Genomic DNA, 13,788 nt, shown 5'->3' on the forward strand with positions numbered 1-13,788 from the left:
GGACATTTCTGTTTCCCGACTCCTGAATCAGCTCACCCCTCCCACCGAAGCCTCCAGTCTGGGGAGCCAGGACTGGGCTCAGAACCAACCCTGGGCATGTGAAATGCCACTGTCGCCAGTGGGTAACGGATGAGCCAGCTCAAACCATCTGTCCTTTGGCTGAGGAAGGGTGGAGTCCCTTACAGAATGAGTATCTGATGAGCTGAGAACCTTCAGGGGCATTGGGCCGGCCATCACACAGAACCCTCTTCCAATGCTATCTCTGGTCTTATTGCCCCCCACCCCTAAACAAGTAGGTGGGAGGGCCCCCAACACATGCACATATGCATATGCACACGAATGCTGACACACTCACATACATACAGGCACACACCTACCCATATGCTCACATAAGAGTCTCTCAGCTGAGCCAGGCTGTCAGAGCCACTCCTTCGCCTTCTCTTTCAAAACTGCTGTGGAGATGGCCTCATGCCAGGAGCCAAGAAGGACCTAGGAGCCTGTGAGGGGAAAATCTACTTGCTTGATAAATAACTCCTGAGAAGAACAGATGAAAAGAGAGGGAGAAGGAAAGGAAGCTAAAGCTGGGTTAGCTGAGCACCATGTGTGAACGTGTGTACATGTGCATACACGTGTGTATGTATAAGGCCCAGGCACCAGAGGACCAGCGAGGAAAAGAGGGACCATCAGAAAGACAACGGTGGCAAGCAACAGGGAGAAAATGGAGACAACCCCTTCCTGTACCTCTCCCTCTCCTTCCCTTTTCTCCCTCTCCCAGTGATTTCATTCAGTCCTGGGTATGGCAGAACCTTGCTCAGGAGCCTGAGAATGGACGCGTCTCAGAGACTACGGCGCCCTTTCCTAGACCCCATTTTAAAAAGTAAGGGAGCAGGGGCCCCGTCAGTCACCCTACAGTCTCCGAATGGACAAGGTCTCCATCTCTTGCGTACTCCTGCTCTCTGCCAGCCTATCCATTAGGGCCGGCCTCGAGGTGCTTGCTAATCCCCTCCCCGGCGCCTAAGGTTGAGGTGTCTGCCTCTTTAAAGCAGCAGCCCCCTGCCGGGTTATTGTCTGGCTTCTCAGCCTATCGGCGGCGCCGTTGGGGGCGGGGAGCCTGGCCTCCCGATTGGCCGCCCCGAGCCCCGCCCCGCCCGGGGTCCCGGGAGCTGTCCGGCAGCCTCGGTGCTGATCCCGCCGCCGCCCACGGGCCGCGAGCAGCGCTGAGAGGGCACTATGAGCGGGGGCGTCTACGGCGGAGGTGAGCGAGCCCCGGGCTTCGGGCTCTCCAGCCTGGCGCGGCCTCGCCCGAATCCCAGCGCCCCGAACCCGCGAGACCCAAGCTCTGGGCACCCTGGGGCCTGGCACCTCGGCGCTCGAGCAGGTCTAGCCCCTGGTTTGCGTCCTGCGCCACTCCCACCTTCGACCCCCGCCCCCGGACGTTCGCGCCCACCGGGCCCAACCTCTCTACCATTCAACCCACCACCGCCCGGCCCCCAGCCCAGCAAGGAGAGTGGCCTGAAAACGGCCACTGAGCAGAAAGGGACTTTGGAGTCTTGACCCTCACTCCCAGGACCCTAAACTGTTGGCCGAGCTCCCACCCGCACCGTCCGGCGTTGAAGGTGGCTCTGCCCTGACCTCCTTTCGGAACAATCCAAGAGGAGACAGTTTGGGAGAGATCCCCTCACAAGTCTGTCTCCCCGCACAGATGAGGTGGGGGCGCTGGTCTTTGACATTGGCTCCTTCTCAGTCCGCGCTGGGTACGCTGGGGAGGACTGCCCCAAGGTGAGCCTTCCAGCCCCCTCCCCAAAACCTAGGGCTCCCCTCCAGGCTTCCCGGTGATCCAGGGCTCTCGGAGCCCAGAGAGAAGCTTTGCTGAGTGGGAATGCGGGAGTAAACCCAGGGGTGGGCTGAGGGCCCTGCCATGGGCCTGGAACCGGGCAAGAGATTGATTTCTCTCCGCCCATGCCCCCCTCCAGGCTGACTTCCCCACCACGGTGGGGCTGCTGGCCGCGGAGGAGGGGGGCGGGCTGGAGTTGGAGGGGGAGAAGGAGAAGAAAGGGAAGATCTTTCACATCGACACCAATGCCCTCCACGTGCCTCGGGATGGAGCGGAGGTCATGTCACCCCTCAAGAATGGCATGAGTACGGGGCCCCCACCCACTGCCTCCTGACACAGACTCAGAGCCCACACCCAACAACCTGGGGCACAGCACCCCACAGCCACAGAGTCTTCCTTGCAGCGACCCAAGTCCCAGGGATGCCCTCACTTCTTCCCACAGCTGCCTGGTTCCTAACCAGGGGCCACCAGATTCCTGGGAAGGGGGGACTTCTGCTGGAGCTTGTCTTATTTCCCCTCCCCCGGATTTTCCTTCCCTCCTTCCTTTCCTTCCTGTCCCTGGACTCCTGCCTGCCCACCCTCATCTCTCCACTGGTCTCCTGGCCCCAGTCGAGGACTGGGAGTGCTTCCGTGCGATCCTGGATCACACCTACAGCAAACACGTCAAGTCTGAGCCAAATCTGCACCCAGTGCTCATGTCCGAGGCCCCGGTAAGTGCCTCATCCAGCTGCTAGTCAAGCCCTGGGGCCCACCATTCACCTCTCTCCTCAAGCCATCACTCATTCCACTTCGCTTTTCAAACTTTCCTTCCAACTCCATCATCTTCAGCCACTTTCCTTCCTGCCTGGTTTAGTCTCCATGCCTCCCTCTCTCCTCCAGCTCTATCCACTTGCCCTTCCCCCAGTCAACCTTATACACTGCCCCACCACCCCAAGTCCTTTTATGACCTTTTAACTTAAATTCTTTGTCAATATTATATATACATGTAAAGAATCAATTTGTTTTATAAAGTATGTTAAGAAAAAAATGCCATTCATAGCCTCCTCCTTCTATTGCCCCTTTTCCAAAGGCAGTTGCTCTTCTCTCTTTTAGCTTTTTTTTTTTCTTTTTTGCTATTACCTTTTTTTTTTTAACATCTTTATTGGAGTATAATTGCTTTACAATGGTGTGTTAGTTTCTGCTTTATAACAAAGTGTATCAGTTATACATATACATATGTTCCCATATCTCTTCCCTCTTGCATCTCCCTCCCTCCCACCCTCCCTATCCCACCCCTCTAGGTGGTCACAAAGCACAGAGCTGATCTCCCTGTGCTATGCGGTTGCTTCCCACTAGCTATTACCTTCTTTAAAAAATATTTATTTATTATTATTTCTTAATAAATTTATTTATTTATTTATTTATTTTTGGCTGCATGGGGTCTTTGTTGCTGCGCGCAGGCTTTCTCTAGTTGCAGTGAGTGAGGGCTACTCTCTGTTGCGGTGTGCAGGCTTCTTGCGGTGGCTTCTCTTGTTGCAGAGCGTAGGCTCTAGGCGCATGGGCTCAGTAGTTGTGGCTCGCGGGCTCTAGAGTGCAGGCTCAGTAGTTGTGGCGCACGGGCTTAGTTCCTCCGCGGCATGTGGGATCTTCCCGGACCAGGGCTCGAACCCGTGTCCCCTGCATTGGCAGGCGGATTCTTGACAACTGCGCCATCAGGGAAGCCCCTGTTTATTTTTTTTATTTATTTTTTTGGCTGCGTCGGATCTTAGTTGCGGCATGCTGGATCTTTCATTGCGGCGCGGGCTCTTCGTTGTGGCACGCAGGTTCTCTCTAGTTGTGGCGTGCGTATTTTCTCTCTCTCGTTGTGGCATGCAGGCTCCAGGGCACATGAGCTCTCTAGCTGAGGCGCGTGGGCTTAGTTGCCCTGCAGCATGTGGGATCTTAGTTCCAAGACCTGGGATCGAACCCATGTGCCCTGCATTGTAAGGCAGATTCTTTACCACTGGACCACCAGGAAGTCCTGCCATTACCTTTTATATCTCTAAATATCACACTTAAATAGCTGATTGTGAATTTTTTAGCTTTAAAGATTATCTGTGGATTTCCCACTATAGAAAATGAGCACTTGGCTCTCTTTCCTCCCCAGCCCATACCACACACATTTCTTATTTCTTACCTAAAGTACAGTTGTAGTTTAGGGTTTTAATTGTTTTTTAAGATCAATATTCAGTAATTACACTCTTATTATTATGTATGCTAATCAGGCCTGAACCAGCAATAAACTGTGGTTTATTTTCCTTTCCTGTGCAACTTTTTGTTTTCTCTAGCACTGAAAATTGTCTTGGTTCTGTTTTCCTTAGTTTTTGTATCTACTTAATAATGTGGCCCTAAATTGTTCATCAGTTATCTATATCTTTTCTCAAGACATTAATTCCTTAAGGTGTTCTATCAATTTCTTCTTCAAGAAATCTCTTCAGGAGCCCACTGACCTGCTCTGCTTTGGACTAGTTACCTTCTATGCAGAAGATGTAGCTATCATCCTGACATCTCCCTTCACCATCATCTTAAGGAAACACTTTGCCCCTCTCCTGTATTAGAAGTCCTGTTTCCTGTATCACATGACTCCTTTTCTTGATTTTCTTCCTTGTTTTCATGGGGCACATCGTCCACTAACTGCCGTAGAAAGGTCATAAGAAGTAACATTTTTGAGACCTTGCATGTCTAACCTTGGATTGATAGTTTAGCTAGGTATAACACTCCAGGTTGGAAATCATTTTTCTTTGGAATCTTGAAGGCACTTCTCCAATGTCTTCTAGCATCTACTGTTACCATCGAGAAGGCCAAAAGCATTTATTTCCTGATCCTTTGGTGTAACTTATTTTTCTTTCTTAGAGTTTATAAAATTTTCACTTTGTCCTCAGTGTTTTACAATTTCACAATATTATATTGGTTTATTTTTGTCTATGGCTCTGGACACTCAATGTGTCGCTTTATTTTGGAAACCTATGTCTTTCAACTCAGTGAAAAAAATTTACTTACTTGATGATTTATTATTTTCAATTTTCTCTGTTATCCCTTTTGAGAAATCCTATTATTTGGATTTTGTACCTCCTGAACTGGTCTCCTAATGTTCTCATCTTTTCTGTTATGTTTTCCATCTCTTTATCTTTTTCCTCTAATTTCCAAGATATTCCCTCAATTTGTTTTTCAACTCTTCTATTGAGTTTTTAATTCATTCCTGCTCCTGTATTTTTATTTCCCGGGAGGTCTTTATTATTCCATGAATGTTACTTTTTAAAGCATCCTATTCTTATTTCATGGGTGCAATATTATTTGTTATCTCATAGGGATATTATTAGTTTTGTCTTTGGAAGTTTTCATCTCCTTGTATAATTATTGTTCTTCCAAGTTGCTTTTTTTCCCTGCCCTTTCTTGGGAGTCTTTATCTCATTTCCTAGGTTTTTCTCAGATTTCCACAAATCCTTGGTTGTCTGCATATGTTTAGGAATGGGGGACTAAAAAGCTGATTGGGAAGGGGGACTTGCTGACTGCAGTCTTTGTTATAGGATGGTCTGACTGGGATGTTGCATCTTTAGATCTTTGATGTAACTCACAGGGAAGACTTCCAACCTGAAGACAGGACTGCCCAACCCCTTTCTGGAAGCCAAGTGAGCAAATAGGGCTGATGTTATCAGCATTCAATATGCATGGCATCACTTAATTCCCCTCTTTTAAGTATAGTGTCCTCACTCCCAACAGTGACAAGTGTCCCACCAGTTCAGAGACCCTCAGTTTTACTGTCTCCAGAGAATAAACTTCCACTCTTCTGCTGAGGTTGGAGTGGGCAATAGCCTAGTGACATGGAATTAGGATGAGAGTTTAGGGATCTGTTACTTGAATAGCTTTAAACAATCTTATTTTATTTCCCCTTTCCTTACACTTCCAGAGGTACCTGGAAGTTCCTGGAAGTTCAGAACTACCGATTCCCAATCCCTGTGAGGATTCTGCCATTTAACACAGGCTGTTGTTGGCTTTTTCCACTACCAGTTTAGGAGTCAGCATTCTTGAATCTGTTAAGTCAGTTACTGCTCACCTAACTGATTTCCAGCCTTCAAAAATTTGTTGCTCTTTTCTCATTTCTTATTCTTCTCAACCTTTAAGGGTTTATGCCTCTCTGTCTCTCTCTCAGGAAAAATTCACATGACATAAAATTAACCTTTTTTAAGTTAAAAATTCAGTGGCATTTAATACATTCACAATGTTCTGCAACCATCACCTCTATCTAGTTTCAAAACATTTTCATCACCCCCAGGAAAACCCATTTTCATTTAGCAATTTCTCTCCACTCCCCCTGCCCCCAGCCCTTGGCAACCATCAATTGACTTTCTGTCTCTATGGATATATCTATTCTGGATCATTCATATAAATGGAATCATACAGTATGTGACTTTTTATGTCTGTATCATTTCACTTAGCGTAATGTTTTCGAGGCTCATTTATGTTGTAGCTGACTGAGTGCTATTCCATTGTATGGATATACCACAATTTGTTTTTCCATTTATCTGCTGATGGACATTTGAGTTATTTCCACCTTGGCTGTTGTGAATAGTGCTGCTGTGGGCAGCTTGAGTTTGAGTACCTGTTTGCAATTCCATTGGGTATATAACTAGGAGTGAAATTGCTGGGGCATGTGATAATTCTATGTTAATTTTTTGAGGAACTGCCAATCATTTTCTACAGCTGAGCCATGTAACCTTCCCAACAGCAATGGACAAGGGTTCTGATTTCTCCACATCCTTTCCAACACTTGTTATTTTCTGTTTTTTCGTTTTGTCTTGTTTTTAAATTATTATCACCACCCTAGTGGGTGTGAAGTGGAATCTCATTGTGCTTTTGATTTGCATTTCCCTAATGGCTAAAAATATTGAGCATCTTTTTATGTGCCTGTTGGCTTTTGTGAGTTTGGTTTTTTTTGTTGTTGTTTTTTAAATTAATTCCCCCTCTATTATAGTTTTGCTGGGATCTTGGGAGGGAATAAAAGTAGATGTTTGTATTCAATCCAACATTTTTACCCAGAAGTCTTCTTCCTCAGCTTTCTTGCCTCTGAGATGATTAGAGTGAGGAAGAGGGATGTACTGGCGGCTGGGGGTAGTGGGGCTGAAGTGTGTATTGCACAATCAAGAGCACTGGGCTACGAGTCAAGAGACTGTGACTCTAGACCCAGCTCGACCAAGAGCTTTCTGTGTGATCTTGGCCAGTTTCCCTCTCTGAGTTTTGTTTTCTTCAGTTGAGTTTGAATTGTGATCTTTAAAGTTCTTTATAGTTCTCACATTCTAAAGATCTATGAGGGTCAGGGGACCTGACCTCTGTCCTCAGCGCAAGACACGTGTTGGGGTGGGGGGTATGTACGTGGATCGGTGCCTTTCCCGTCCTGAATCTTCCCCTCTTGCACTTTCTCCTCAGTGGAACACACGGGCCAAGCGGGAGAAGCTGACAGAGCTGATGTTCGAGCAGTACAACATTCCTGCCTTCTTCTTGTGCAAGACGGCTGTGCTTACTGCGTATCCACTGGGTTAAGCTACTCTGCCAGAGTGGAGGGTCAGGGTGGGATGTGTGGCGTGCTGAGCTGGAGGCTGGGCCTGATTCTATGGAGAGTAATATCCTGGATGGGGGCTAAGTGCCTTGGACCTTGGAGTGGCCAGCTCAGCGACCCTTTCCCATTCCTTGGATCAGGCTGAGCATTGAGAGTAGGGACAGGTAGGCAGCAGGGGCTGGGGCTGGAGGGAGGAGGGAAGGGTATATGACACTGATGTGTTTGTTCCCTTCCCAAGCAGCCAATCAGCATTTATTTTATTTTAGGATCTGCCTTGCATTGAACCCTATGCTAGGCAGTGGAACGATATAGCCCCTAATTTCAGAGAGCCCATGGGACATAGAACTAAACCTAAAGAGAGGCTGAGAGCTCAAAAGGAAGGAATAGAGGAAGAGAGTGTGATTCAGACAAGAAAAAAGTGACAAGGGTCTCAGCTGCCTTTCTCTAACAGATGGGTCACAAACTAGAAGGAGAGATTTGCAGACTGGGAATGGGCTGGATCCAGGAAAGAAGAGAGTGACTAGGCCAGACTCGGGTCCCAGCCCCCTCTTGCTGCTGCTGTCTCTTTGACCTACCCATCCCACACCAGCTTTGCAAATGGACGCTCCACAGGTCTGGTGCTGGACAGTGGGGCCACCCACACCACGGCCATTCCAGTGCACGATGGCTACGTCCTGCAGCAAGGTGGGGCCTCGGCAGGGGTCGGGGGTGCCTTGAGGGACCAGGCCCTGACAACCCGTCCTTTCCAGGCATTGTCAAGTCACCCCTGGCAGGGGACTTCATCTCCATGCAGTGCCGAGAGCTCTTCCAGGAAATGGCAATTGACATCATCCCGCCTTACATGATCGCAGCCAAGGTGGAGCCTCTGGGATGTCCTGGGCACTGACCCTATGACTGTCGACCCACTGACCCATCAGATATCAGGGTGGGGAGCAACCAGGCCCCAGAAGGACCCTCAGCCCTCAATTTGCAATTGAGGCATCAGAGATCTGGACAGGCTGAGGGATATGGCCGAGGTCCCACAGCCAACTGCTAGCAGGATGTGTATGTGAGGGTCAGTGTGGTGGGTTCTGGTGTCCAGTAGACCCAGGTTCAAGGTCTGCTTCTGCCACAGAAGAGCTGTGTGACCTACAGCGTGAGACTGAAGCTCCCAAGCCTCAGTTTCCTCCCCTGTAAAATGGAATAACAGCACGTAGGGCTGCCGCGAGTGTTAAATGAGACACTGCATGCAAGGGACCCCCACGTGGAACATGGATCCATAAAAGGCTGTCTCCTTAAGGTCTGGCCGCCTACTGGGTTCCGCAGGCCCTCAATCTTCTCTGACCAAAGCCTTTCAGATCAGCTGTACCCACTGCACACATGGCATCTGTGGGGATGGGCTCTCCCCGTTCTCTCTCCTCTAACAGGGAAGGGGGAGAAACACCTTTTCTGGGCAACAGAGCAGAGAACCCAGTGCCCGTTAGCTGCAGAGCTGGCAGTGTGGTCAGGGTGGGCTGGGCCAGTGGGGGATGGGGAGGGATGCTCACAGGCTGTGTCCCCACAGGAGCCCGTACGGGAGGGCGCCCCCCCAAACTGGAAGAAGAAGGAGAAGTTACCCCAGGTTTCCAAGTCCTGGCATAACTACATGTGCAATGTGAGGCGCTGGAGAAATCCCCCCAAAGCCCCGCCCCCCCATCTCCTAGTCCCCTGCCATGAGCAGCGGGGAGGGACAGAGGCCCTGCAGGCGGGGTGCGGTGGGGCCTGAGGTGGGAACCCAGCCCTCACCACCTCCCTGGGTTCTCAGGAGGTGATCCAGGACTTCCAGGCCTCCGTGCTGCAGGTCTCAGACTCTCCCTATGACGAGCAGTAAGTGCAGCTCATGGCTGGGGGGGGTGGGGGGGGAGAGGGCAGGCCTGGAGCTCAGGGGGGACCACTGGCCTTCTGGGAGCACCCCCAAGCAGAGTCTTGCTCCTTCCTGGCCAGGGTGGCTGCGCAGATGCCCACAGTGCACTACGAGATGCCCAATGGCTACAACACAGACTATGGTGCGGAGCGACTCCGCATCCCGGAGGGCCTGTTTGATCCCTCCAATGTCAAGGTGGGGCTGGGTGGAGGGCCCTGGATCCTGGGGTGTGGGAGAAGCTGGGAAGGATCACAGAGGTCTGGGAGAGGGGACAGAGGGCCCAAAGCCCAGTCACCTTTCTCTGCAGGGCCTTTCGGGGAACACCATGTTAGGTGTGGGCCACGTGGTGACCACCAGCATTGGCATGTGCGACATTGACATTCGCCCGGTGAGGCCCAAGCCTGAGTCTTGGCAGAGGGGCCCAGGAGAAGCGGGGGGGAGGGAGGGGCTGTCCCGTGACTGCTCACTCCTCCTCCCTGCTCTCAGGGCCTGTACGGCAGTGTCATTGTCACTGGTGGGAACACGCTGCTCCAGGGCTTCACTGACAGGCTCAATCGAGAGCTTTCCCAGAAGACTCCACCGGTAGGAACCCACCCCTGGCCAGGGCCCTGGACTCCAGTCCTGGCTCAGCCCTTCAGGACCAAGTCCTTCCTCCTTCCCACACATCAAGCAAACGTTCTGGCCACCACAGTGGCCCCTTCCTGCTGTGGCTTCCCAGTCTTCCCTACCCCCAGCCCTGTCCCTTCCCAGAAGCCAGGTGTCTGCTTCCCACAGCCCCTCTTTCTCCCCAGAGCATGAGACTGAAGCTCATCGCCAGCAACAGCACCATGGAGCGCAAGTTCAGCCCCTGGATCGGGGGCTCCATCCTGGCCTCACTGGTGAGAGGGGAGGGGCCTGGCCTAGCGCTGAATGTGGGGAAGGGCAGATCCAGACAGCCCCCATCACCTTGCCTGCCTCCTCATTCATTCATTCAACAAACATTTATGAAAGGGCAGTCAGTGCTCCCAGAAAGGTGGATCCTACATCAGGACACAAATCAGGGAGTGGAGGACAGGAAGCCGGAGAGGTTGGCTGGGATGAGATTGTGGTGGTCTTGTGTGCCAGGGTGAGACCCTGAAGATTTGGGGCAAGGTGATGTGACGGCCACAGGCACGTTTGGGAAGGTTATGTCAGACATGAGTCTTTGGGGATCAGGGTATGAGCTGGATGTGAGGGGACCTTGCCAGGAGGTTCTTCCTATTGTCCTGGAGTCATGGAATGGGTAGCAGTGGGGATGGGGTGGTGAGCAAGGGGCAAACAGAAGGAGGCTGGCAGGTTGGTTCTGGGGCGGTAGGTGGGGAGTTCAGTCTGGACCAGCTGCTGGGATAGAGGCAAGACGCTGAGCGAGAGGTGAAGATGCAAACTGCATCTGGGGGGGCAGGTGTCAGCCACACAGAGGGGGACAGCAGGGCCATGACAGGACAAGGAGGATATCCACTAGAGTGGGTGCCCCCAAGGAGACAGAAACAATGGTCAGAGTGACAGGAGACTGAACCCCTGAAGTTAGCTCAGGGCTGAGAGTGTGTCAGTCACACAGTTGTTGAGGGCCTCCTGTGCACCTGAAGTGGACAGACAGCCCGACCTAGTCCCCGCCTCTGTGCATGGGAACAGTCTGGAAGCCGAGACAATTAAACAGGAGGTCATCACAAAGTGTGGGGTGTTCCTTCAAAGGAAGACTTGATCTCGTTCAGGGGTCATGAAGGGCCTCTTAAGGGGCACTCAAGCTGAGATGAAAGAGTGAGTAAGAACTTACGAGGCAAAGTGGGAGAGAGGGTGCTTGGCTCCTGGGGGGAGCCAGGCAAGGCCAAAGGCAGTGGGCAGATGCTTTGAGATCTGAGTTGAGTGAGCTCACCTGGGCTGCAGAGCAGAGAGTGGATTGGAGAGGGCTGCTGTGGTCTCCACTGTGACCTGCGTTTGACGGTGGAGCGGATATCAGGGGGTGGAATTGAAAGCTTATCAGAGGTCTGACTGACAGAATGTGGACACTGTTTGGATACGCGAGGTAAGAGGGAACGGGGTCAAGGACGAAGCCCAGGATGCTAGCTCCTGGCAGTTCTGTCCAAGAGGAATGTAATGTGAGCCACATATGTCATTTAAAATTTTTTAGTAGCCATATTTAAAAAGAGTCCAAAGAAACATGTGAAATTAAGTTTTAAGAATATATCGTATTTAATCCAATATATCCAAAGTATTATCATTTCAATATGTCACCAATATAAAAATGAAGATGTTTTACATTCTTTTCTCTGGATTTAGTCTTCCGTATCCGGTATATATTCGACATGTGGAGCATATCTCATTTCGGGCTAGCCACATTTCAAGTGCTCAATAGCTCCATTTCAAGTGTTCCATGTAGCGAATGGCCACTGGATTTGGACAGGGCAACTGTAGAAGGTGAGAAAGACCAGAGAAGCAGGTTTGGGGCAGGTGTGGGCGAAGATAGTGAACACAGCTGTGGACATGTTGAGGGTGAGGTCCCAGGGGACACTGAGGAGGAGGTGTCCAAAGACAGCTGAGTACAGTAAGTCCCCTACTTATGAACCTTCGGGTTTCAAACTTTCAAAGATGCGAATGTGCGCTCGCATGTCCAATCACATAGTTAGTTCACGTGTCTGGCGTACATTGTCACATGCGTGTATCCTCCACAAGTGATTGTGCTTTTGTGTACTTTACTGTACAGTACTGTATAGAGTACAGTAGTACAGTACTAGTAAAAAATAGAAGTGTTCATTTCATTGGTACTAGTGCAGAACTTCTTAGAATATGCAACCTTAGAATAAAATATTTCTTTAAAACTTATATTTCAAGCCCATAAAATAATTTCCCTCTGAAGAATTTTGAGTAGGAATGTACATTAGATATTATAGATATTGGAATGATAGATAAAAATCAGATACCATCTTTTTAATCCAGTTACTTCACTGTGACCACATTTGTTAAAACTGCGTTCAGTATTATGTGTGGTCTTTATGATTTCTTTGGATCCCTAGTATCTATATTTATTTCAGCAGACATAATATACTTGTGGGAAAAGTATTATAAACCTATTAAAGTACAGTACTATATAGCCGATTGTGTTAGTTGGGTACCTAGGCTAACTTTGTTAGACTTAGGAACAAATTGGACTTAAGAACATGCTCTCAGAAGGAAACTCGTTGGTATGTAGGGGGCTTACTGTATTTGGGTCTGGAACTCAGCGCGGAGATCTGCACTGGAAACCAGAGATGGTGGGAAGGGTGGGGCTTTGGCACGTGAGCAGAAGGGAGGGGAATGACCTGGTCCAGGAAGGCGTGTTCTTCCTGGACACGCCAAGGGACAGAAGCAGGGACACACACACTAACTTTCAGGCAGAGGCAGGACAACCACAGAGAGGGTGCAGTCTGAAATGCCATGGCTGGAGACCCTCAAGGCGCTTGTTTCAGCGGGAGGGTGGAGGTGGGGCGCCAAAGTGATGACATCCTAATATCCTGATGTTAGGTGGTGTCGGAATGGTGGGGAGGGAGGAGGAAAGATTTTTCTTGGGAAGGAGGGCGACTTGGCGTGTTTGGAAGGCCTGATGGAGTGATAGGGCATCTGGTGGAGAAGGGATGTGGAGTGTTGGGGCGCCGGTTGGCTGGCCTGGGGCTGTAAGCTCCACCTCCCAGCTCGAGAACAGCCCTGGGCCCCGGGCAGACTGGTGCTCAATAAATACTTGTTGAATGAATGAATCGTGGATTGAACGATATGAAGCGGGCATTCGCCCTCTGAATACGAAGGAGGGGACAGGAAGATGGGGCAAGTTGGTGGCTGCGGGAGGGCTGTGGGCTTGAGAGGAGGCGGTTCCGAGGGGTCGAGCCTGCGCGGGAGGAGTGTGGGGAGGCGCTTCTCCCTCTCTCCAGGGCCTCCCTGACCGCCGATGTCGCCCCCTCGACCCAGGGCACTTTCCAGCAAATGTGGATCTCCAAGCAGGAATATGAGGAGGGCGGGAAGCAGTGTGTGGAGCGGAAGTGCCCCTGAGGGCGCCCGCTCCCCATCCACAGGCCCGCCTGCAGCGGTGGGGGAGGGAACGCGAAAGCAAGGAGATGGTTTCCCCACCTCTGCTCCGCCAGCGCAGATCGAAGCCCCCAACGCTCCCAGCGCCCGCTTTTCTTCCCTTCCCCACTCGTCCTCTTAGATTGTGATGTTTCTGGGTTGAAAGGAGTAAAAATGTTTTAAGAAAAAAAAAAAAAGTTGGCCTCTTTGGGGGTGGGCAGTGGGGGCAGGGGTCTGGAGAGAGGAGAAGGGAGGACCACACCTATACCCATTCGGAATCGCACGGTGGACGCCAGGGCAAGGTCTGCGGGCGGGGGCAGAGCCGTAGGAGCCACGGATGCCTCAGGTTTCAAAGGGGCCGCAATCCAGGGAGGATCACGCAGCGAGAACCCGGGAAAGTCGCTCAATTAGGCTCCCAGCGAGGAGCTGAGCTACCGCGGGAAGTGGGAG

At 50.8% G+C, this 13,788-nt stretch overlaps 1 protein-coding gene across 2 annotated transcripts; it reads left to right on the plus strand.

Moving 5' to 3' along the window:
- Positions 1-1,141: 1,141 nt before the first annotated feature.
- Positions 1,142-13,561, plus strand: ACTL6B (actin like 6B). Of its 2 annotated transcripts, XM_082430739.1 has the most exons (14): positions 1,142-1,255; positions 1,703-1,779; positions 1,974-2,139; positions 2,444-2,544; positions 7,277-7,374; positions 7,996-8,090; positions 8,156-8,262; positions 8,950-9,039; positions 9,190-9,251; positions 9,369-9,483; positions 9,596-9,676; positions 9,775-9,870; positions 10,080-10,166; positions 13,243-13,557. In XM_082430739.1, exons 1-14 carry the CDS (start codon positions 1,231-1,233, stop codon positions 13,321-13,323), a joined length of 1,281 nt encoding a protein of 426 aa, XP_082286865.1. In that variant the 5' UTR covers positions 1,142-1,230; the 3' UTR covers positions 13,324-13,557. The 2 variants fall into 2 exon arrangements, with proteins under 2 accessions (XP_082286865.1, XP_082286866.1); XM_082430740.1 differs by lacking the exon at positions 9,596-9,676 and having other exon boundaries at positions 13,243-13,561.
- Positions 13,562-13,788: the final 227 nt, after the last annotated feature.

This window comes from Balaenoptera physalus (genome assembly GCF_965194825.1).
Source record: "Balaenoptera physalus genome assembly, chromosome: 16".
In the NCBI taxonomy this organism is placed as follows: domain Eukaryota; kingdom Metazoa; phylum Chordata; class Mammalia; order Artiodactyla; family Balaenopteridae; genus Balaenoptera; species Balaenoptera physalus.